The sequence below is a fragment of the Colossoma macropomum genome, unplaced genomic scaffold (assembly GCF_904425465.1).
Source record: "Colossoma macropomum unplaced genomic scaffold, Colossoma_macropomum, whole genome shotgun sequence".
In the NCBI taxonomy this organism is placed as follows: domain Eukaryota; kingdom Metazoa; phylum Chordata; class Actinopteri; order Characiformes; family Serrasalmidae; genus Colossoma; species Colossoma macropomum.
The window spans coordinates 16303308-16328216 of NW_023494790.1; the positions used below are offsets into that span (position 1 = coordinate 16303308).

The 24909-nt window shown below is 40.5% G+C and overlaps 1 protein-coding gene across 5 annotated transcripts; it reads left to right on the forward strand.

The window, feature by feature from the left end:
- On the forward strand, positions 1 to 24662 carry neurl4 (neuralized E3 ubiquitin protein ligase 4). 5 transcript variants are annotated; one of them, XM_036572360.1, is made up of 29 exons: positions 1 to 169; positions 4999 to 5521; positions 6012 to 6077; positions 6187 to 6611; positions 6788 to 6899; positions 7538 to 7626; positions 8179 to 8251; positions 9445 to 9718; positions 9892 to 10073; positions 10368 to 10453; positions 11564 to 11726; positions 11983 to 12193; positions 13087 to 13163; positions 13796 to 13874; positions 14188 to 14357; positions 14497 to 14625; positions 15413 to 15558; positions 15812 to 16030; positions 16243 to 16341; positions 16443 to 16586; positions 16728 to 16892; positions 18903 to 19061; positions 19215 to 19394; positions 19787 to 19880; positions 20216 to 20323; positions 20522 to 20666; positions 20874 to 20986; positions 22786 to 22948; positions 23885 to 24662. In XM_036572360.1, the coding sequence occupies exons 1-29, from the start codon at positions 5 to 7 to the stop codon at positions 24087 to 24089; spliced, it is 4764 nt and encodes a 1587-aa protein (XP_036428253.1). In that variant the 5' UTR covers positions 1 to 4; the 3' UTR covers positions 24090 to 24662. The 5 variants fall into 5 exon arrangements, with proteins under 5 accessions (XP_036428253.1, XP_036428254.1, XP_036428250.1 ...); XM_036572361.1 differs by having other exon boundaries at positions 22789 to 22948; XM_036572357.1 differs by having other exon boundaries at positions 5 to 169; positions 14188 to 14363; positions 14497 to 14628.
- Positions 24663 to 24909: the final 247 nt, after the last annotated feature.

Consider the following 24909-nt stretch of genomic DNA (forward strand, 5'->3'; position numbering starts at 1 on the left):
GATCATGGCGGCGGAGCTGCATCCGCGCAGCGGGAAGCTCATCGGTCTGTCCAACTCCAACCGGACCGCGCAGCGAAACCAGCCCGTGCAGGAGTTTAACCACGGCCTGGTGCTCAGCCGGGAGCCACTGCGCGACCGGGACGTCTTCACAGTTCGGATTGACAAGAAGGTAAATTAGGGGGGAAGGAAATAACAGGAGAGCGGGGCGACGAGGCTGAAGTCGGCTTCCCATTCGCCTGATTTTTGTTCAAATTTTCCAATTCCACCTTAAACAGTGCAGGGGTCACATTCTGGTACCGGAGGCGTCAGAATGTAACTTCTGCACCATTTAAGGTGGAATTGGAAAATTTGAACAAGAAGCTGGCGAATGGGAAGCTGACTTCAGCCTCGGAGCTGGGCGGCCGTGCGGCGAGCACTGAAACACGGGCACGCTCTCAAACTGCACCGCGTAAGGAGCAGGGGACAAGACTGTGTTACACCATACGTTAGTGTTTTTTCTGCTCTCAACCTGTCCGGTGCGGAGAAACGTCATTTCGTTGCGGCTGAATAGCCGTTAGCTAAGTTACTAATCTTCTGTGTTAGCCGTTAGCTTTGGTTGAACGATGCTGTTGCTGCAGTGCACGGTTTAGTTCAGCCGACTAGGTGATCAACGTCAAAAGGCAAAATTAGCTATTTGGCTACTACAGCCACAACACGCACTTGTCCATTCGTTCGTGCTGGCTATCATTTGTGGTGAACGCTGTCTGACATCAGTTTCTAGATGTTTCGGAGACTGACTTAGCCGGATCGCTAACAGTGTAGCTAAGCTAACGCTGCTGTCCCACTGACAGACAAGTTGGTTTTCTAGGTTAGCTGGAGCAGCGGGTCTTATATGTGCACAGGCGCATAGGTCTTATCTCTTTTCACACTTGACACACAGTCTGGCAGATGACATGGTTTACTTATTTTGGCCATCGTTGTTTGTAAAACTCATTACAAGCTGCTAGCGTTAGTAATGTAATTAAAACTTGAAAGGTTAGCGTTAGCCAGTGTGGTTGCTCTTTTAGCTTGTACGGTTGTTCGTTGCCAGCTTGACGTCAGATTTGGTAAACAAGGTGTTTTTTAACTAGTTTGAAGTTTGATAAACTGTCTGCAACGTTAGTGTCAACACAGGCTTGCTGTATTAATTGCAATACGTTTGTGTGAAAACTGTAAACTTGAGGGCTGTGTGGCTGGATCTGAAGGGCCGTCATATTCCAAGGTTGTGGCACTTTTCGACAGATTTTAAGGTTTAACAGTTCTTTAAATTTAGTCGAGCTTAGATGGCAAGTAACTCTACTTCAGGGTCACAGTGAGTGATATTGTTGGTTGTAGTTGGAAATTAAAGGTTGGTGGTTTTGGTTCGTGTTAGGATTATATTCCTGTCAAATGTGAGATTAAGGATTAGTATGAGGACTAAAATTGTAAATGTATTGGGTCAACATGATTAACCAACAGCTGAACATTTGTCCAACACAGCAAAGCATTGTCAAGTGGCTCTCCAAATAAACTGTTACAAAGTGTTTGCTGATTAAGTGATTACCTTATCATTAAGAAGCTTCCCAATAATTTGAGTAGTGCTAAAGCTACCATGACCCTAAACTTGTTTCTATTTGTGGGAATATGTGGAAATCCAATCATGTTTGCAAAGCATACTTCAGTCGCGGGAGATGCACTCTGTCCCATAGAGGCTGTTTACACTTTGCATCGACATGCGTTTCCGGTGAGCGGGTAACACTCGGATTTGACTGCAGGAAAAGCCAGGTATAAACACTCCCAGGATGCACTGTGAAACAGACGTAAAATGGAAATGATGTATCTGTTGATTTGTCTGTTTTTTATGCAGGAACACGAAATTGGATCTCATCTGCTTACACTGCATTTTAGTGGAAAGTGTAAATGGAGCCAAAGTATATCCAGTTATGATTCAAAAACTTATTGATGCAAGGTGTAAACATCCTCTTACTCTCTAGAAGGCAGCTTGAATATCTGTTTATTTATTTAATTTTATTGTATTAAACCTGCGTTAGAATCTGACAGAGAACATAAGGCACTTGTCTTTTCTGTCTGTAAACATCACAGTAGATACTGTCCGGTAAATCTGTCTGTTGAGAGCAGGCATCAGCTTGCGCTCAGAACAGCACTTATGCGTCTGGAAGTGCTTTTGTTTTAACTGCTTATTCACACCAGTGAATGCACATAGTTAGCAGAAAGTGGAAAAAAAAATTGTCAGTGTGTTTTAAGGCCCATGGAATAATGGACTTAACTCACAATTTTAGTGTAGTTTTGTGCAAAACTGTCAGTAATTCTGGGTATCTGAGATTGTCATATGAATCATGTGCACTGATGACCCTGAGTTTTTAAACTATGCATGTACATTTCACGTGATATTGATAACTACTTCTAAAAATGCTTTTGAAAAGAATCAATATCAAATCAAAAAGGACCTGCAGGATAACCCCAATTATGATGTCCTGTTTGTCAGGCATGATATGCTGTATTTCAGGCCCTGTCTCAAAGGTGTCCCTGCAACTTCTGCCTCACCGCTCCACCTCTATGCTGTGTTGAATTGTTTGGGAGTAGAAGGGCAGTATAATGATATTTTATCATTATTGTGACACATTTTATTGTCATGACGCACAGTGTGCTTTTATGAGCATATGACAGACATTGTCATTTTTTAAAAACGCTGATCAAGTGTATGTTTCATTAAAAAGAGAATGTAACTAGTCCTGTTAAATTGGATTTAGCATGTGAAATGTTTAGTTTTCGATGGCTGTTTTTAAATGTGGCACTACTACTGCATAATGTCTGTGTGTCAAAATATCTTATTGTGTATCATGAAAATGTCTTCAAGTATCGTGATATGATATTTTTGCCATCAGAGCCGTTAATAGCCTTGGAAAGTGTTTCCTAAAGCCTATTTTAAGCAAATAAGCATTGCTGAAATTCACAGCACCTTACAGACTTAGCCAAACATAGACGCATTGACTGTGAGTATACATCATATGACACGGTGTGTAACAATACAATTTCAGGTTTGATACACGACTTTGATATTCGATTCAGAGGCCAATATTCTACTTGATTTTCAGTTTTCTTATACTGACTCACTGATTTTCATAAAATGTCGAGTAAAATAAAATTTCAAATAGGTGTGAGTATGCCATAAGCCCCTTTGCACCGTCCCCACTAGGATGCACCCACATGCCTAGTTTTGATCACGGGCAGTGTTTTTCTAAAGACAGCAAATGGGACACCACTTGAAGACACTGAAGAGCATATTGGTTGTACTGCTGTACGGTTTTTCTTTTTTCTGAAAATTTTTCACTGAGATTTTCACTGAGACACTGAAATCATTACACTCTTATGTATCACACGTAAGAGGTAGAAGGTACTGTAAGCATATGTATTAACGGAAAAATGACACTGAAGCATATCACTGTGTGTTTGCACTACTCTTGTTATAGAGATAACAACACATGGAGAAATCCTGATGAACTTTTGAGCGCTCTAATGCATACCTTTCCAGCTTTCTGTAATGATGTGCAGAGCAGCAGAGTGAGGATTGAGTCTGTCCCAATCTTTCACTGCCAGAACACCCTTCCACTTTTTCAGAAGGGCCTTTTGGTGGTGAAACTTAATGGTATTATCACATGCGATGAGGAAGGAGGTTGTGACAGCCTCAGTGTACAGTCTTAAAGCTGTATTATGTTTGAAGTGTTGTACCTGGCTTGTTTTTCTGTACAATGCTTCATCTGTTTGATTTTAAATGAGAAAGAGGCTGTTGAAGACTGCTGGTTGCATTCAGTTATGTAATCAGCTAAGGGAACTCGCTCTACCCTCTCACACTCCATTTGGCCTTCTATTCAGCCTTCCTTAACCCAGATTCACTCAGCTGTTTAGTCTGTAACACTGACTTACATACAGCATTGAGGTCAAAGCAGTGGACAAAGGAAAAAAAGAATAAACATAGAAACTGCTTTAAGCAATACAAGTGTGAGTTGGAGAGATCAGAAATGTTTCTGTTGGAAGTGTTGTTCACTGATAAGGGGTACTGATGTGGTCTCTCGTTTTTGCATGAGCTGAATTTAACTTGTGTTTCTGTGTGTCTTGATATATTGTCATTTACTCTGTCTTTTAAGATTTGCGTACTTTATTTACATGAGAGGAAATCAGAACGTACACAGATGTATTCATATATTAGTCACAATACTAGTAATGTGGTTAAATGGAAATGCTTAATTTTTTGAAAAAAAAATTCTGGAGACCTTTACACACAGACAGTGATCTATTCAGACCTCAATAAATTATTTCAGGAACACATATAACTGATATCTAGCACACAAAACACAGCGTTATTTTATTCGCCCTCTGTTTGATAGGTTCGTAGGTGACGGACTCACGGACCAGCCACTTTCATCTCTGCTTTTGGCGTGACGACAATCAGTATGATGTATCGGCTGTGTCCCAGCTACTGGAACTTTTACTTATTGTAAAAGGGATTCAATGGTGATAGTATCTTCAAAAGCAGATCATACACGATTACCAACGTCTAAGTTATATGTTGAAGTACTGATAAAGTTTCAGTTCCTGAACAAAGTGATGAAGCTCTTCTACTACTTTCACTTTTCCAAAATGGACAGTTGACCAATATCACAGTTTGCCTGTTTTGTGAGGAGCAACGGGTATCTTTTAGCCCTTAAAGACATTCTGTCCATTTAAGTAATTTTGTGGTACGAACAAGGGGGAGACATACCAAAACATTTTGCGACGCATGCGTTGTGTATAGTTTTGTTGCGAAAAAGTTGTGTGTGAATTTTCATGTTATTTTTTCAAAACACATTTAGTGTGTAAAAGCCTTAAGGCTTATTCATTGTTACATGAAAGTGTGACCTTCTTAAAAAACTGCTTTAACTTAATTTCCTGCAAATGTCAGCATTGTGTGTGACTCAGAGCTCTTCTAACTACTTTGTGCAGGTGAACTCGTGGAGTGGCTCCATAGAGATTGGAGTGACTGCGCTGGACCCGGCTGCACTGGATTTCCCCAGCAGCGCCACAGGGTTGAAAGGTGGGTCCTGGATCGTGTCAGGCTGTTCTGTACTGAAGGACGGGCGCTCAGTGCTGGAGGAGTACGGACGTGACCTGGACCAGCTGGGGGAGGGTGACCGTGTAGGGATCCAGCGCAACGGGCGGGGGGAGCTGCATCTGTGGGTCAACGGGCAGGACTGTGGCACGGCCGCCAGCGGCCTCCCTTCCCGCCTGTGGGCGGTTGTGGACCTCTACGGGAAGTGTACTCAGGTCACTGTGGTCAGCTGTGAGCCCCCGCCAGACACAGAAGAACAGGAGGAAGACGAAGAGGAACGGGAGGAGGAGGTGGAATCGCCATCTCCAGCTGCTCTGACGACGGAGGCGTGCCGGGACCATGAGGACCGGACTGGGGCTCTGGTGCTGCCCGCTGTTCCTGCTTTAGCCACAGTGATGAACGGGTCAGCGGAGGAAGGTAGTGAACAAATAATACATCCTGTATTCAAAGCAACATAAACTTGTAACAGTTTAGTTCAGTTTTTCTTTCGTAAATGACTCAATGATTCAGTGCGTCATAAACTTTCAAATTTTACTATATTTTAAATTGTTTATTGTCGACTGATTCTGAATTGTTAAAAAAATGCACATGTTCAAAATGTACAAATGTTGAAACTTGATTAATTTTTTACAGAGTAATTGAATATAAACAGTTAAAACAATACATCAAGCAATACATTTTTTGTAATTTTATTTTTATGCTTAATAATAGCCTAACAATTTTGTTTTGGCCAAAATATTTAATCCATGTTTCATTCAACATTCTAAAATTGATACAGTTGAATCACCACCTTCACATCAATGCATCTCAATATAAACTATGAATTTTTACATTTGAATATAATTGTAGATGATTAATAAAAGTCTTTTTGGCATCCATGAAATGCGTTTTCACTTTTTGTCATTAGTGCCTGAAGTCACAAGGGGACACAGCCGGCCGGACAAGTTCCCAAACAACTTTGAGCCGGATACTGGTAAGATTTATACTTAAATCTGTTTCAGTTCATCTGTGATTCAGTCTTATCTCTTATTTTCTTATGGGTGAGACGATCTTTGTTTTTCCTCTTTTTTTCTCCCTTCAAGTCCTTACAGAGCACCAGTTATTTGATGTGTTCAACAATGCCATTGTCTCACTGTACCGCTCAGAAGATGAGGGTGGAGAAGATTTGGGGCTAGGTGGAGGAGGTTCAGACTCCTCCAGAGCAGGTGCAGGAAGTAACAATGGAGCCAGAGGAGGAGGAGGAAATGACAATGGGAATGGAGGCGGCGCTGAAGGTGGAGGCAGCACTAATAACAGTCCATCAGGAAGTGCAGGGGGCACAGCAGGGATGGCAGTGGGCACTGGTGGCATGACCACCAATGACGCACTGCTCTTCCATGAGAAATGTGGCACTTTAATTAAACTGAGCAACAACAACAAGACAGCCGAGAGAAGGAGGCCACTGGACGAGTTCAATAACGGAGTGGTCATGACCAACCGCCCACTCAGGCACAATGAGATGTTTGAGGTATGTGTGTTTGTGTTAATAGGGAGAAGTAATTAATGTGGGTGAGCGTATGTGAAGGTGCAAGGTTGATGTAAGAGAGCATTTTGAAAATGCTACAGTGTTACCCCAAAAATAGCTATTTAAACACTACAGTGTATATTGAGCCAGTGGGTTAATCTCTTCATGCTTTGTGATAGATTCGTATTGACAAACTGGTGGATAAATGGTCAGGATCCATTGAGATTGGAGTGACAACCCACAACCCTAACAATCTGGACTACCCAGCCACAATGACCAACTTGCGCTCTGGTATGTTCTTCTGGTTTCTTTTGTGATAGATGGTAGAAAAAAGTAAAAAAATGTTTTGCCTTAGTCTCTTTCTTTCTTTCCTTACAAGGAGAAAATTTGTTTGCAGCTATGTCTGTCATACTTAAAAGAATATTTAGAATCACTTAAAGACAATTTCTAAAACAACACAGAGAGAGTATACATGCAAACAAGAAGACAAAAATGACTCACATTTTAACTTGCTTAACAAGATTGCACTGGGGATAAAAGTCTTTGAATCGATTGCAAAATATCTTAATATATTAGGGAGTCTTTAATGAGAGCCTATGGGAAGAAGCTAAAATTGTAGATATAAAGAGGATTATCTCTTAATGTTATTAATTCTGGCTTATTTAAGGTGTGCCATTTAAATAGTTCTAAATTAAGACAATTGCTTACTTCTGTTAAGATGTAATTCCTGTAGCCTATTAACAGTGCTATTAAGAAGTTTCTTGTTCTTTATATTCAGATTACTAAACCAACTCATAAGGGCGAATTTCAGAACTGACTTAATAGAAAACAAGATCATAAACTCTGAGCACACCACCAGGCTCACTGGAAATTTTTGACTTAAAAAGCTGTTATTCTTATCCATGTCTTTGATCTGTGTTTGCTATTAGGTACGATTATGATGAGCGGCTGTGGGATTTTGACCAATGGGAAGGGGACACGTAGGGAGTACTGTGAATTCAGCCTGGATGAGCTTCAGGTATAGTGCTTGCTGTGGCTATATGTTACTAATGCTATTTTTCCACTGAGCAGTACGATACAACATGGTACAGTTACAAATCTGAACCCAGAGCTATCTGTACCCTGATTGAGTACCTGTGTCTGTTTCTTATTGCGTTACAGAACTCTGACAGTATGCGCATTAGCTTGTGTGGTGACTTGATTTCTCATGCGAATTCAGGGTTAACAGTGAACAAAAACAATAGTAACAACACTGGAACAGTTTCAAGCTCCGAATTTATTTATTATTTATTTATTTATTTTTAAATGGTGGTCATCTGACACGGCATGATTCTTTGACAGTTGTGTTTGACCAGTAAGTGGTTTGTGCTCACCCACTCATTCCAACTTGACATGCTTGGTACCTCAGCTAGGAAGATAACCAGATTCAGCACAGATGATGACAAAAATATGTGATCATGGATTTGTGATTGTACTGTACTGCACTGCCTGGTGGAAATAGACAACAAAGTCCTTCCTTAGCACATGTTTTGTTGCTGTTCTAACCTGGGGATTATGTGTTCATTCTCAGGAGGGGGATCATATAGGGCTAATGAGGAAAGCCAGTGGAGCGTTACACTTCTACATCAATGGCATAGACCAAGGTAAACAAATTGTCTTTAGTCAATTATCATTATCTGTATCAGAGTTAGAAATTAATAATTTAAGGTCATAAAATGTCGAAAAATGTCGTATTTTTCGCTATTAGAGGTGTTAAATTTAGAAATGTCTGCTTCCATCATATTTTAATGTATCAGGTATTGGCTAAAATAAGCCTGATCCAGTTTAAATCTTTTTTGCGCTCTGTTTACTTCACTGTTTACCATAATTTAAATGTCTGTATTGTTGAACTGTTATAAAAACGAAGATTGAACCGTGTAACATCTGCAGCTCCAGTGTTTCTTTTGTGTTTAAACTAGCCACCTTTCGTCTAAATGAGGGCATGTAAAATGTGAGCCATTTCTGGTTCAAATACAATGTTAACACGTTCAAAGGTAAAAGAAAAGAGCAGGCTGTGGTGTCATGTTGCAGCAGTATGAAATCAGAACATATTCACGACCCTATAAGATGGTTATTTCACATAAGAAGTCTAAAACTGAAGCTGTCGGTTAAGATTGTATAATACTGTGCACACAAATTTGTGATTTAACTGCAGAATATGAAAGTAACATAACTAAATGATCACGAATCGATCAAATATGATCATAATATCATGCAGATGCTAAAATGAAGTGATTTTTGCAGTAGCAATAATTGACGGAGTAGCACACTCTTACGTAAATTGTGCAGCAACATTATCTATGAAAACACAAATATAGGATTTTATAACTGATACTTCATATTAAAAGACTGATCAGATTGAATTAAACCCTAATTAAACTGTAAGATGATGCCTAAAGGCCATGTTGAAAACTGAATCACAATGTATATTAAAATAATCCCGGTTAGTCTGCCAACCAAAATATTCAGCAGACAGTATGTCCTGTGGTCAAAACCGACTGATGATGAAGGACTGGAAGACAGCAGAACTGACAGTCAAACACACTGAAAAGTGTGTTCCTTTCAACCCATAGGTTTGAATAAAATAGACATTTAATACATGTCATATTTGAGCATGTGTGCTGATACGCCACGGAAATGATATTAGTTTTGTTATGCTGAGATTCTAAAAAGTTACTGTGGATCTGACAGCAGTGTTTGATATAAGAAGCCCCCTCCCCAGTAATAACATGTTAGTGTATAAAATATTTGCATCCTTTCATTCTAGCTGACCTCTGACTTTGTGTGGTATTTTCAGGTGTGGCTGCTAACCAGACCCCAGGTGTGGTATATGGGGTGGTGGACCTTTACGGAATGGCAGTTAAAGTCACTATCGTCCACAATCACAACCATAGTGACCGGTTACGTCGCAACAATGCCATTATGAGAGCGCTGTCACCTGACGTTGGGCGACCTCGGCCTGCCCTCTCATTGACCCCTGACCCGGAAGCCCCGGACCGTCTGCTCTTCCATCCAAATTGTGGCCAGAAGGCAGCCATCATTGGCGATGGCAGGACTGCACTGCGACCTCAGTAAGAGACTTTTTTTCTAGATTTTTGTATATTGTTTGTTTTTAACATAACTGAGCATTAACCTTATATGTGATTCATTAAAAAGTTTATTACAGCTGATGGTTTAATTCATGAAAAAAATGTTTGTAGTTTCTATGTCCTTTCTGATAATTTTGTGTTTTTTTCATGTACAGTGCCACAGATGACTTTAATCACGGAGTGGTGCTAAGCAACCGCCCGCTGCATTCCAATGAAGTGTTCCAGGTGCGCATTGACAAAATGGTGGATAAATGGGCTGGGTCCATTGAGATTGGAGTGACAACACATAACCCTGCCTACCTGCAGCTACCCTCCACCATGACCAACCTGCGCTCAGGTACAATGTGTGCTCTCGTTAAAGTACACATGCTCAGTTACAAATGAAGGCATAATTTAAGTGTAAATATTTTAAGTCTCTTTGCCCAAAAGCTGATTTGCCAGATATGGATTACCACTTTAATCCTAGACTAAAATGAGTTTTAAATAGAGAATCTCTTTTAATAGTGTAAACTATTCCTAGAACGCTCTTAATCTTTGTTCAGGAAACCAGACGTTCAAGTAATTAAAATCTATCAAGCTGTGAACTTGAATGACTGCTTATATTTGCGTGTGCTCACAACCTCGTCTTTAGGGACGTGGATGATGACAGGCAATGGAGTGATGCACAATGGAACGACAATACTGGATGAATATGGACACAACTTGGACCGACTAAAAGTAAGTATTGTTCCCTGGTATTTACTAGTATTTACTTATTGGGAGGTTTTTTACTTAAAGGAGTTTCAGCTTACTTGCAAATGTGGAGTGACAATTATTAATGTCTTTAAGGCAGTCTCAAAATGCTAGCTAGTTAGCTCAGGCCCAACTAAAAAATACTTTTGATTTGAGTGAGGTGGGACTGTGACAAGTTGTAGCTCTAATTTTGATTGTTACAAGATTAAACCTGACATCTTTAGCATAGTTCAGGCCAGCTGAAAACACAAAGTGCGAAAATCTTTCAATCTGAATGACCACATTGTACTTTATATGAGTATGACCCGATTGATAGGCCTGTCACGATTATTACATAATTGCCTGATCAGAATTATTTATAAGAGTTTAAATGTATTATTTATGAGTTATTTATTAGTTATTAGATTTTACAATTACATTTTTATGTTGCAGCAGTCAGAATATCACTTGGATGTGTTTTTATCTGTTGGGTTGAGGCAAATATGTGTAAATAAAAGTAAACAGCAAACTCCCTGCAGTAAGTTGTGTAAATCTGTTGTGAGATATGATGTAATAATGATAATATAAATCACAATATTAAATATAGAGGTGTAACGATACACTCAGCCCACGATTTGATTCAATTCACGATATTCGGCCCACGATTCAGTATTCTCTCAAAATTTTGAACAAAATTTTAATAAAGAAAACTTGACTTCATGTTGTTTCACAACTTTTTAATGACACTAGAGCTGGGAAACAGGAGGAGTGCTGGAGCGAGGTGTTTACTGCTTAAATACTTTAGTGTTTAACCAGTGCAGTTGCGTTAGATGGTATCATTAATGTAATGTCTAATCTCCACGATGCATTGTCACACCTCCACAATGCACATAGTTTTTCATTGCGATATCATGATTTTGCAATACATTGTTACATCCCTAATTAAATATATTTCCATAATTATCATTCATCACCCATGAGGAATGGTGTAGAGAAGATAAGCGACGGTGTGTAATCACATTAGATAAAATGATGCAGCAGTACTGTAAATACTGGAACAGTTAATCTCAGCAGTGTGTATTTACCTCTTTACCCATGTGCTCTCTGTGTCTGTAGGCTGGAGATACTGTAGGCGTGGTGCGTAAGGACGATGGTAGCCTTCATTTCTTTGTGAATGGAGTGCCTCAGGGGCCAGCAGCCTGGAACGTGCCACCCAGTGTGTATGCTGTAGTCGACCTATACGGACAGGCAGCCCAAGCAACCATCATGGATGACATGGGTGAGAGAGGAGAGGGTGTATGTGGAATGGAGGGGAATTGATGGAGGAGTGCATGGAGGAAATTGTTAAAGAGCAGACTAGAGAGCATGGCAGTAGACATGGGGAACCGAGGGTTAGAGAACAACTGTATAGAACAATACAGTTGAACACAACCAATCTATCTCTCTCTCTCTCTCTCTCTGTCTCTGTCTCGCACACTCTCTCTCTCTCTCTCTCTCTCTTTCTCACTCTCTCTCTCTCTCTCTCTCACCCTCAGCTGACCTCCCTCCTCTCCCAGATGATAGCTCCGAGGGACCAACGGCCATGTCTCCTGGCAGCCCGTGTTCCATTACAGGGGCCAGTGCAGCCAGTGACCTGCGCTTCCATCAGCTGCATGGCACTAATGCGGTCATCACAAATGGTGGCCGCACGGCGCTCCGGCAGAACTGTCGCAGCGAGTTCAATGATGCCATCGTCATCTCCAACAGGTGTTTTAGGAGAGAGATTTTTTTTTTGGTGTGTTGTTATTTTGTTTTTGCAAAGCTCTTAGGCTTTGTGGTCTATCCAGTGATGGACAGTGGTTCAGTTTCCCAGTCTTTGCATGATAGCCTGAAAAGGGACGGAGGTTAGATGACTTTTGACATCCGGAAAACCTACAAAACTCCGTGAGACAGGGATAACACAGATAAGGTTACAGCCTGCATCGCAGTCTTTCATAAATAACATTGGCAGGGATGTACACTTTGCTGTCAGATCTTTGTCGTATTCCCATTAACTGTGAGACTGTCTCCCATCTTTCTATCTATTTTAGCGCTCGCAAACAAGTAAAAGCCAGTCCGAGATTGACTCTTGTCCAATCTCTTCCTCGGTCACTCTCTCTCTTTTTCTCCTCCTCACTTCCTCTGACATCATTATCTTCGGTCTCTTCCCAGCCTCTGCCATAATGTTTATGCTAGGAATACCAAGTTAGCTGCTTCTTATCGCTAGCTGAAGAGCCATAGTTGTTGGTGTGTGATGTGGTGCTGTAAAGCGTTACACAGTTCTCACAACAGGTTTTATGCCCACTGCTCCAAAGTTACATAGCGTTATAACAAGTGTTTCGGGCCCGGAGTGTCAGTTATAGAGATGACTTTCTCCCTATTATAAGTCAGTATACCTTCAAAATGATTTTGAATCTGTTATTTTAAGTTAAAGTTGTTACATAATGTTGCTTTAAGTCTAGTCCTAGACCATATTTTTCTTCCAGTGTAGAATCTCTGGTCAGAATGTTGTGTAATCTAGGACTAGGCTTAATCCCTGCCTTAGAATCTGACCTAGTGCGCTTAGCTGGATGTGGATTGTACAGTGTAAAGATTTGTCAGCAATATATGTATTCTCACAGGTGCCTTCGCGATGGAGAGTTGTTTGAGATTGTGATTCAGAAGATGGTGGATCGCTGGTCAGGCTCAATAGAAGCAGGTGAGTTGAACTTATAATACAGCCAGAGCACATCTGTCCAGCATCTGTGCTCTTGGTAAATACTAAAACACATTTTGACTTAAACTGCACATCAAAATGGCATTAAAGGGAAATGCACTTTTTGAATTGAATTACCCAAAATTAGTTATGTGCATTGCAAAGGCTTTTGTTACATGCATTTCAGTACCCTAGTGTTTCTAGCATTTAAATGTTTTAATGAAGTTATTGTTTTTTGCCCATATGTTCAGCAGACTTGATTCTGCAGAAGTTAAAATTGTGCAAGTTCTGAAACTTAATAATAGCAAAATAATTATGGCTGCCAGGAGCTGTTGGTCATATCAATAGACATCCAAACCATCTTGTAAGATTTCCTGTTCCCGGTTATGACAGCAATTGGTTTCCAGCCATTATGAGGGCAAAATAAGAGAGGGCACAAATGAAGCTCTAGCAGACTTTTGCCTAGTTGATGTTTTAAGCCAAACATGAGCATACGTGCTTGACACTTTTCTTTAAAGAGTCGTTTTCAGTGACAACAGAGTCAATACTTCTGATAGTTTTACATGTTCTGCTTGGTGGCAGAATAAACTGGTGAATGTTTCAGTTGAATGGTTTGTTTTGACAATGTGTTGCAGGAGTGACTGCCATCAGGCCAGAGGAGCTGGAATTTCCCAACACTATGACTGACATCGACTATGACACCTGGATGCTGAGGTAGGTTTTCCGTTTACTCTGTCTCTCTTGCTAATCTGGCAGGTTGTAAAAACAGCATCATGGCTGTATTAGGATAAGCTGTGAATTTACCATCAGAGTGCATGGTAAATATACGGTAATACAGAGTCAACAGGTGACCCATAACTGTCAAATCAGGTGCTGTGATTGCTCATGAAAATTTTGAGAATACAACATTTGCATCTCTCTGTCAGCTTTTCTCACACTCCTTATACATCTGTTTTATCTTGCTCATTATCCTCTTACATGGTCCTATCCTTCCATCTTTCCGCCCCTTCTTCCATATCATATGCAGCGGCACAGCAATCATGCAGGATGGGAACACCATGCGGAATAACTACGGCTGCGATCTTGACTCTCTGAGCACAGGCTCCAGGATTGGAATGATGCGGACAGCCTCAGGGGATCTGCACTACTACATAAATGGAGTGGACCAGGGAGTGGCCTGTACTGGCCTGCCACCAGGTAAAGGTGAATGGAACCAGTTTATCCAGCTCTACATGTTGTGGTTTCACTGCTGTTAAAGCTCACTTACATGAAAAACCCGTGAACCCGATAAACTCCTTCTCCCTTTCCCTCTGTCTCTCATTCTATTGCTTCTCAGAGGTGTATGCAGTGATTGATCTATATGGGCAGTGCGTGCAGGTGTCCATCACTAGCTCATCTGGCCCTCTGGACAATAGCTTGTGCACAAGTAATATCACAGAGAAGAGTTTTCCTATACACTCTCCAGGTAGTGTGTATCTTTTGCAAATGATTGAAATTAATCTTAATTATTATCTTAATCATTTTAGGTTGAAAATTGAATAATCCCAGCACTAAAGACACTCTTTAAAAGGCCTATATCCTGGAAAACCAAATTTTCCTGTTTTTTTGGTAATAAGAGTTTTGATGTTTGTAGCCTAAATATTATTAAAGTTTCTATTCATTCTCTAGTCTGTTCAGTCCACATATGTAAACTAAGCTGCAAAAACAGCCCATTTTGAAATCAATATTTTTGTGATGTCTTGAAAAACCAAATTATTTATATATCCACCAAGTCAGCCTACAGCAGTTTAACCCCACTCATTTTTTGCTGAAGTTATAAGGAGTGATTTAGACTGGACTACTTTTAGAATGAGAATCAATACAGGACAGCCAGTCACACCAGCGCAGTAACAAAACAGCCTGTTTAATTCTAAGGGATAAAGAAAAGTTAGAAAATGGTTGTGTAAAAATGAATGAAGATGTTTTTTGTACATAAAATCACATACATCTCATAAATAGACCAAGGGGGGAATATAAAATGCAAGATGAATGTAGGACATTGGCTCTTTTGATTATTTACTTGTGGAATAATACAGTCAAAAGTTAGATTAAATAGACTGTACTACTTTAATAATGATTCATTTGAATAGCAGAACAGGGTCGGTAGTAAACTCGAACTGACTGTGTTACTATTCAGTGTTACAAATGTTTTACCATGTTTAGCTGACTTAAATTAATCTTTTTATGTGTATCTTCTCTATGTCGCCCTCTAGTGGCAGGAGTGGCTCATCGACTGCACAACAAACATGGGAAAAATGTGGTGTTACTAGGAGATGGTTGCCAGGCAGTCAGGGTGGGAGGTTACGCTCATGGAATTGTCTTCAGTGCAAAGGAACTTAAGACAGATGAACTGTTTGAGGTGAGACCTGGGCAGAGGAGAAGATGAAGTTTGATGAGCAGGAGCAGAGTGAAAAAAAACCTACTGAAAAGGGCTCAGTGTCAAAACGCAGTACATTAGCTTTGCCAAATGGCGCTGTGGAAGTGTAGTGCATGATGTACAGTACACATAGACAGATTTCTCAAGTCTGAAATATTAGAAAATGCACCGACCTTTTAAATTAGAGTGAGGTTTGTTGAAAGGAATAAAGCAGCTGCGTGTTCTCTTGGTCCAGGTAAAGATAAATGAGGTGGATGAGCAATGGTCTGGTTCACTTCGCATTGGCTTGACAACCCTGCAGCCCCCTGACCTGCCCTCCTGCCCCCTTAGCGGCCTCTCGCCCTCCCTCACTCAGCTTCGGTCAAAAGTGACCTGGCTGCTTGCTGGTTCAGAGGTCAGACGCAATGGCGTACTGCAGAGACAGAACTACGGCTGCTCGCTGGACCGCCTGACGGTGAGCTAAAGGAGAGATAGAAAGAGAAAAGTAGTGAAGAGTTAAACTGAATTATATTATGTGACTGCAATACAGAAAAAAAACTGTTAGAATTAAAAGAAATAAGGAAACTGAAAAATAATTAGATGATTGAAATTTCAATTAATGACCTGTAGTAAGCATACAAAAGACTAATTCATATCTTTTTGACTCCTCCCTCTCCATAACTGCAGGTAGGGAACCGTGTCGGTGTGAAGAGATGCAGTGATGATACAATGCATATCTTTATTGACGGAGAGGATATGGGACCAGCAGCTACCGCTGTGGCTAAGGTGGGCTCACATGCAGACCAATTAAAAACTGGAAAACTGAATACAACTACAAAGTGGACAAGCGTGTCATGTAATCGTACCTGTTTGTGAATGTGTCTCAGAATGTGTATGCGGTGCTGGATCTGTATGGAAAGGTGACGGCCGTGTCAATTGTCAGCTCCACGCTAGTAGAGGACACAGAGAGTGTAAAGGCTCCTTCACTCTCATCCGACAGCTGCAGTGAGGGAGAGGATGACTCCACACCGGTTAGTGAGGGGGTTTAACCTGTAGAGGCTGGCTTAAGTTAAATAAGGAAAGCCTTAACTTTGTGGTGTTGTGAATATTGTGTTTTGTACATGCTTAGTCCTTATTTTCTGTTGTTCTTTGTCTTTTGTCGCTGGGTGTAGTGTGAAAACGAGCCTACCCTGGTGCCCATGGCAATGGCCTTTCTGGAAAATCATGGGAAGAATATCCAGCTGTCCAATCAGAACCTGACTGCAGCCCGAGTGTCCAGCTATAACCAGGGCCTGTTGGTCACAGCACAACCTCTACCCCGTCAGCAGCTTTTCCAGGTTTGTGTCTGTATGAATGTGCGTGGACATGTGTGGCTACGTGTCTGATGTGCAATTTCTTTTTTTTAACACCATTAACGCATTTTCCTAGTTTGACCCCCAAGCCATCTGTAATTCCAGCTGCTCACACATTGTTGCAATGACTCCACAGCTGTGGCCTTTCTTTCAAACACCGCTTTTAAATGGCAAAAAATCCATTGATAGTTCTCTTAATAAAACCAACATTCTTTCCAGCTGCTGTCATAGTGAATTTTCATTTTGAGAGATTTAAGAAGCTGCCTGTTCTCTCTGCTACACACTGTAATGCCGGCTTTAGCTATCCCACTGCTCTTTAAGTTTAGCTTGAGCGCATGGAACCAAAAATGTATTCCACCATGCTTTGTAACTTCAGCTTGCTTCATTGTGACTCAGTGGCAGTAAAACAACCAAACTAAAATGAATGGGTATTACCCTAGAGCAGTGAGCTCTACACCTGGAACTTTTAGAAGCAGAGGAAGTTCCTCTGATCCCTGAATAAACAAGATCAGAACTAGGAAACAATGTAAAATAATATGTTCGCATATGTTTTATTTACTTTTTTGTTAAAATGTTGGGCTATTATAGGGCCTCAAAACATGTTAAGCAACAGTAAAGTTAGTACTAATGACTTCAGAGGTCATAGGTACAGCATAACGTATTTAGGTGGTTTTGATTAGAAACAAGATAGACATGCTGGAAATAATGCTTTACTTTTGTTTTTCTTTACTTGAAGAGTTTGTTTATTTTGCATTACTGCAACAAAATGAAGAGTAGAAAACGCTTATGATATGAATAATGTTTTTATCCCATTAAAGGCATCACTTAACATGCTCATATGTGTATTTCTGCATATGGATGATTTTAGCCTGCAGTATTCATGCATGGCTGCTGACTAAATGAAATACAACCAGTTTACAATAAATCTATTAGCCACTACCACTGCTTTTTTTTTACATGCCCATCGATAATCAGTAGAAAAAAAATAAATAAATAAATGATAATCACAAAATTTTAACTTTATGTATTGTGTTAATTGTTTGTAATATCACCAAGGACAACTAACAGGGCACACATGAACAAATACTAATATTCTAATGTAATGTTCAGAAGTAGAGCTGACAAGTAAAAAGATATTAAACAAACAGATATATGATGCACCAACCAAATGTTTGTCTGATCGGTGTACTCTGGCATGCAAAACATAGAGCTGATGCCAGCAATACCTGTAATATCAGTAACGTCAGCACCAGAGGGTGCCTTCAGCAGACTATTCTGGACACTGCTTGCAGGAGACCTAGGGGTGAATCAACAAGACATAACATGGCTGTTTTAGAGAAAGAACAAGTTGAATCATCCAGCCACTGTTTAGACCCGTGGTCTCCAGCCCTGGTCCTGGAGAGGTTCCTTCCTGTATCCAATAAGCTGCCCCATTCCTTTCTTAATTCTGAATATACACATCTGATCCAGTCATTTAGGGACTTGGAAAGCGCCTGATTAGCTGGAACAGGTGTGGCGAACTGTGGCTGGAACTAGGCTTTGCAGGAAGGTAGCTCTTCAGGACCAGGGTTGGACACCACTGCATTAGAAGTTGGTGATGAAGATTGGAAACTGTGCTTCCCCTAGGAAATGTATGTGATTTTCATGTTTAGGTTTAAAGTATGAAAGCCATTGTTTTCTTACTTTGGAGTTTAAGAACATGTCATGAGTCTTTTTTCGACTTTTTCTCAGGACGTTTCTCAAGAACAAATTTAAGAAAAAGCTTACAAAGACATTGATGAACGAAGCCTAATGTCATTTAATTTTTTCCACTTAAATAGTTATAACAAACAAGTGCAGTTCATCACAGTTACCTGTACAAGGTAATGTGTAACCTGTACAAGGTAATGTTACCTGTACAAGGTAACTGTTTTAATCATTTAAACTCTCATTTATTTACAGATCTTCACGCTGTGTGTATTTGAAACACTGATTCCTTTGCATCCTTCTGATCAGTTTCAGATAGACAGGCTGAACTCATCTTGGACGTCATCTTTGTCGCTCGGTGTGATCGGTCACTCTCCTGATCGCCTCAACTTCCCCTCCACGGCCTGCTGCCTTAAACGCTCTGTCTGGCTGCTGCAGCGAGACTCTGTCTTCCACAACTCACTAAAGGTAACCCAATTCTCTCTGATCTTTCCCTTCTTTCTCTCTTTACATTTTCTTAAATATGCAAAAAAAAAAAAGTCTTATGCATGCTTGTTGTTCTCTCTCTTGCTTTTTCTAGTTTAAGACTGTTTTGACTTTGTCTTCCTCCATCCTCCTCAGATCTGTGAGAACTACGGGCCAAACTTGGACACGTGTCCTGAAGGGACAGTGCTAGGGCTTCTGGTGGATGCTAATGGCTGCCTCCACCTGTATGTGAATGGGATGGATCAGGGGGTGGCAGCCCAGGACATCCCCAGCCCCTGCTACCCCCTTATTGACCTTTATGGACAGTGTGAACAGGTCTGCATAGTACTACACTGTTAACAAATAAAGTCTGCACAAAGTTACCTGTCATGTTACTGGGAAATCAGGCAACAGCTGATATCAACAGCAAATGTTAATTAGTGTTGATGTGTAAATAAAAGGAAACTAATATGAATTTCTCAGCTGGTTACACTTAAAATGAAAACACCATATCAGGGTTTCCAAAATACATCCAGTTGGCTTACTTTCCCCCAAGGCTGTTACCCACAGTAGATCCCCCACAGTCTTGTACTCTACGGTCTTGTGACTAATCCTAAAACCCATTTAATCCAGTCAGACACTGAACCTGAGTGGCCTTCACCTATCATTTCACAGTTTGCCCATAAGTTTGCAGGAATTAATGATTAACTCTGCTGCTGTCCTCTCAGGTTACCATAGTGACAAACCATGTGCCGGCAGTGGGTGCAGAGAGTGGTGATGTACGTTGCCAAGGTGACATGGAGAAGGCTGACATGGTAGATGGTGAGTAAGCCCATTGTCTGACTTTTGACTGGATGTTTTGAGTTTCATAGGTTGTAAGCCTTTTTCTAAATGACTTATTTTGTTGTGGAGAGCATTTGAACATAGAATGTAGGAGATAAGATCTACTTCACTAGATAATTCAAGGAAAACAGCAAGTAGTATTTATACTGAGCCATGCATTGCTATTAACTTTTTTTTCTTACGTTAACATTTTAAAGTCAGTTCTCAGCAGAATTTGTTAAGGACATGGAAAGCAAACATCGTTTAGTGCCTACTATGAAGTATTACTTTTAGAAAGAATATTTGACCTGCATCTGAACAAACTCTTTTTTCAGGAATAAAAGAAAGTGTGTGTTGGACACCTCCTCCTGCAGTGAACCCCAATAAGACATGCGAGTACCAGGCGCTCTGCTCAAGATTCAAAGACCTGCTCACACTGCCAGGTTAGGCCTGCTTAATACTGGCTCTATGATGAATTTGTTGAAAATGTTAGATAATTCCAATATATTGTGACGTGACATAATTTGTATAGAATTTATGTTTAGCTATCCTGCTCAGTCTATCTCTGTCTTTCGCTACCTATTTTCCCTCTGGAAATCTTTGTCATGTTAACTTTTGTCCCCCTCTTTTCTTTGGTTCAGATGGTTACTTCAATGAGGATGCCAAGTATAACCTGTGCTACTGTGAGTCCTGCCACAAGCTACGTGGTGACGAGGCGTACTACAAGAGAGGCGAGCCACCCAGAGACTACGCCCTGCCATTCGGCTGGTGCCGTTTTGCCTTGAGGTCAGTCAGTTCAGCTGTCAGTTTTTATGTTTCAGGGTTTATGCTGCAGGTGTACAGACTGACTCAGTAGGACTAAATACATAGAAACATGACAGAGAGGGTTTCATATCCATAATGTTAGACAGAAACTGACTTTTTATTATGCATACGTGTGTAAATATGCAGTAGTGTGTAAATGTGACTGTGTTATTTTTAATGTTGTAACAGGATCAAGCCACACTGTGAGGTATCAAATACTTTTAAGAAGTGGCACATTGCGTATCATGGCACAAGTGTGGGTTCTCTTCGTCGTACGCTGGACCACAACCAGCTCCTGCCAGGTCAGTTCTCACTGTATCTGGAGCTGCTAGCTTTCCAGATGTTTTAAACTTGGGGCAATGATGCACCAAAAAGAAAAATCTTAATCTCTGAAAACCTAGTGTTTTTTTCCTCCTTTGCATTAGCTGTTTGATTAATTACTATTTCCATATGAAAAGTTTGTTATAATTTGACATCTTGTTGTTTAATTAAATCTTTTAAAGATTGGAATCTGTCTAACTCTGAAATTGGAACAGCATAACAAAATGTTCTGCATTTATACTCTGTCACCACAAAATCAAAAGTGGCTAACCCCTTAAAGGAGCAATATGTAATACTGACAGCAATTGTTTAAAATGGGCACTGCAGTCTAAATTCAGAATATTGGAGAGAGTTGTCTCTCCATGCTCCTCATCTCCAGAATCAAGCTCACACGGGTTGCAAGGTTGAGCCTACAACCTACACTGAACCTACATAAACAAGCGCAACATTAAACTTTGACAACATTAAGCTTCGTCATATGCTGCAAGTTGATAAGCTAATATAAGCAAATTACAAACCAGCTTGTGGATTTTTAAAAATAATTCTGACAGTTTAAGCTAGATGCATGGCTGGCTGTGTACGTCCAAACTGCCAAAACTAAGCCAGTTATCCCCAAAACAAAAGCTAAAACTAAACCAGTTATCCTAAAAACAAAAGCCCACTGCTCTGAATATACAACCCCATTTCCAAAAAAGTTGGGACCCTGTGCAGAATGTAATGTTAAAAGAAGTGGTGATATAACAGAGTGGTAAACATGCCCCTGTCACAATTTTTTGAAGCATGTTGCTGACATCAAATTCAAAATAGGCGTATGTTTTTCACAATATATCCAATATGTTGTATTTGTACTATTTTCAATTAAATATAGGGTTTAAATGATTTACACATCACTGCATTCTGTTTTTATTTACATTTTGCATCCCAATGTCTTTGGAAACGGGGTTGTTGTACTCGCTGCTTTGAAGAAGTTGAAGTCAGCTTCTTATTTGCCTGCTTTTTGTTCAGATTTGCCCGTTCCACCTTAAATGGTGCAGCACTTACATTTTGGTGCCTCGGCTGCCAGAATGTAGCTGCTGCAGCATTTAAGGTGGAACTGGAAAATTCGAGCAAGAAGCTCGAGAATAGAAAGCCATCTTGAGTCGCCTGCCTTGATAACCCAGCTGCACCTGGACCAGAGTATGAATGCGAGTACACAAATGTTGAAATTACTTAAAATGACCATCCCTACTAGTAGACATTATAAATTAGCTAAGATTAGCTAACCTCAGCTTAAGTGCAGCGCTTACCTGTTCAGGAGAAAATTACCGAACTTGGCATCCATCTTAGTCTTTGTGGGTTCTAAGCTGTCTCCATCTTTCAAATGCATCGCCAGTATTTACTCACGTTGTACTGCATCTCTGGTCATGGGGCTTTTTAGAAGGATGCAGAGGCTTTTTAGGTCAGGATCCAGTTCATTAGCTTGCTTCAATGGCTGCAGCAGACAGTTTGCCTGCCAGTTTGTTTCATATCTGGCAACCAAGTGAGTGGGCTCACACACTAAAACACAAACAGACTTTCTGCTCTGGAATGGAAATTTCAAAGGAGAAAATACTGGTTGTAGCACTATTGTGTGAAAAGCCAGTATTTCAACTTAGCATGTTTCCCTAAACTCTGATGACGTATCATTGTCATCTTATGATTTAGAACAGTAAATATATTACATATTGTTCCTTTAAAGAAGTGCATGGCTAGGTAAACAGAGAGAAATGAATCGTGTATTGATGTTTGTGCTTTCTTTTAGCAGAATCGTCCTCTGTGTTTTCGGCATCCCCTGTGAAGGCGGAGGGTCATGGCAGCTATGGAGAGCCGGAGGAGAACAGTGCCCCGGAGCGAGAGATCCCTTGTGTTCGCCTCTCTCCCACCATGCGCTACTCTGGCCTGGAGGTCTTTGCCCCTAAAGTGCAGTGAGTCCTCATCAGGCCTTTCATCGGTTTTGATTGCACACCACATAACTTGATTTACGTTACATAGTTATTTATATGTAAATATATAATTACATACTTACATAGTCAGTTATACAGTGATTTGCACTTACATTTAATTTACATTCTCTATGGACGGGTTTGAGTCTACACTTCCAAGTTTCCAAACAAACAATAATAAAGACAAAAAAAAATAAAGGACTGAAGTTCGAAAGAAAGACCACACCAGGTCTTCTCTACCCTCCCAATTTAATCCTTCCCCTATTTTAAATGTCCATATCTACTTTCCACATCCCCTGACAAAGTTTTCATACCACACCACCACCCTCTTTATTCCCTGTTCCTGAATTTCTTAGGGAGGAGGGGCGTCCAGCCTCCTAGAATACAGCAGAATCCATTCAGACCCTTAGCCCAAGGTCTCTCCCCTCCTACAGTCATGCAGCCTCTCTTCATACCACAACCATATGCTGAACGTGTGGTTTGAACTTGCAAAACACCCATGTGGAATCAGTTAAAAGTCCACATTTTTGTCAGAATTAATCTGCTTTGTTTTTATTGGCTATAAGTGAGAAATAATTAAACAAAGAGGCATTTCAAGATATGTAGGCCGGGGGGGGGCTGTGGGCTAGGAGGGCTAAAGTACGCATCCTTTTCTTTCATACTCCTGCGTTGAAATCATTAATGGCAAATAAAGGTTAGCCTTGGCTTTTTTCCTCAGTATATCATGGAAGTGATTGAAGTCATGCTTGCTGCCTATTACATTGTGTCAGAATTTCTTGATAAATGGACAATAGAAAATCCAAAATCATTTACAATGAATGATTACACTAACTTGCATTGAAAGTTAGGAGCATTTCTCATCTTTTTGGAGATACAAGGGTTTTTTCCAACAATGAGGATATGTTCTCTTTCTCCCAGATTCCGAGACCCACGCTCCCTGCGCTGTCACCATGCCCAGGTGGGCTTCCAGGTGTGTGTGCGTCCAGGCTCCTACAAGGTGGGCCCACAGTCTCTGGGCATCAGCGACCCGCTGGATCAGAGGTTCAGCAACACAGAGATCGAGTGGATTACCAAGGAGAAAGGAGGCACCCTTCTCTATGGCCTGCTCATCCGTGTGGAGTGAGAAGAGAATGGCAGACAGACAGAAAGAGAGAGAGAGTATTTGCTCAATCTTCCCCTGTATGCACTCTGCATATCACCTCCCAACCCTCTTCAGAGCTTTCATACCAGAGGATGAAGTGTCATTCTTTTGTTTTTGGGCTTTCCTCTCCCTTAAAGGTTTGTATTTGTTGTGTTTTACTTGAGGTTGATGGATTTGGAGACACTTCCTGCACTTTATGTTTTGGACACCGATGGGTGATTTTTTTAAAAAAAAATTCTTAATTTTCATGATGTTTGCCTCTTCATTGGCCTGGTTTCTAGATTGTATGTTATAGGTACTTCCTGTCACCGTCCTCTTAGACAGCACAGTAACCTAGAACATGCAGTTTGGAGTACCCAGGATTAGAGCTTCTCTCCTTCTCTCCTTCTCTCTGTCAGTCACTCCTTTTGCTACACAAGAGCCCTCACTCATACCTGAATTAAAGTCAGATTGAGCAAACACAAATCACCTCTTCATAGCACAGCCCTGGATCCTGTGAAATTTTTTTAAAGACTTTTGCAAGGGACAAATCAACCTGCAAACAGACACCTGAAAAAAAAACAAAAATAAACAAGAAGAAAATAATCTAAACAGTGACCCAAAAAAATGGAAAAAAGACTTGAAGAAACTAGGATCAGGAAGAGACTTAATATTGACTACAGCAGTCTGTGATTTCATTTGTTTTCTCTTGCTTTGTCGATTCCACTTTATGCAAGGTGACAAACTGTGTATTTACATAATAAATATACACATGTAAATAGAATGTTTTAAGGGTCACACACAGACAGTATTAAATTTTTAT

Coding starts and splice junctions, on each gene's coding strand:
- neurl4 (XM_036572357.1), top strand. CDS start 5: ATGGCGGCGGAGCTGCATCCGCGCAGCGGGAAGCTCATCGGTCTGTCC. Junction 170..4,998: donor CAGTTCGGATTGACAAGAAG/GTAAATTAGGGG, acceptor TACTTTGTGCAG/GTGAACTCGTGGAGTGGCTC. Junction 11,727..11,982: donor AACCATCATGGATGACATGG/GTGAGAGAGGAG, acceptor TCTCACCCTCAG/CTGACCTCCCTCCTCTCCCA.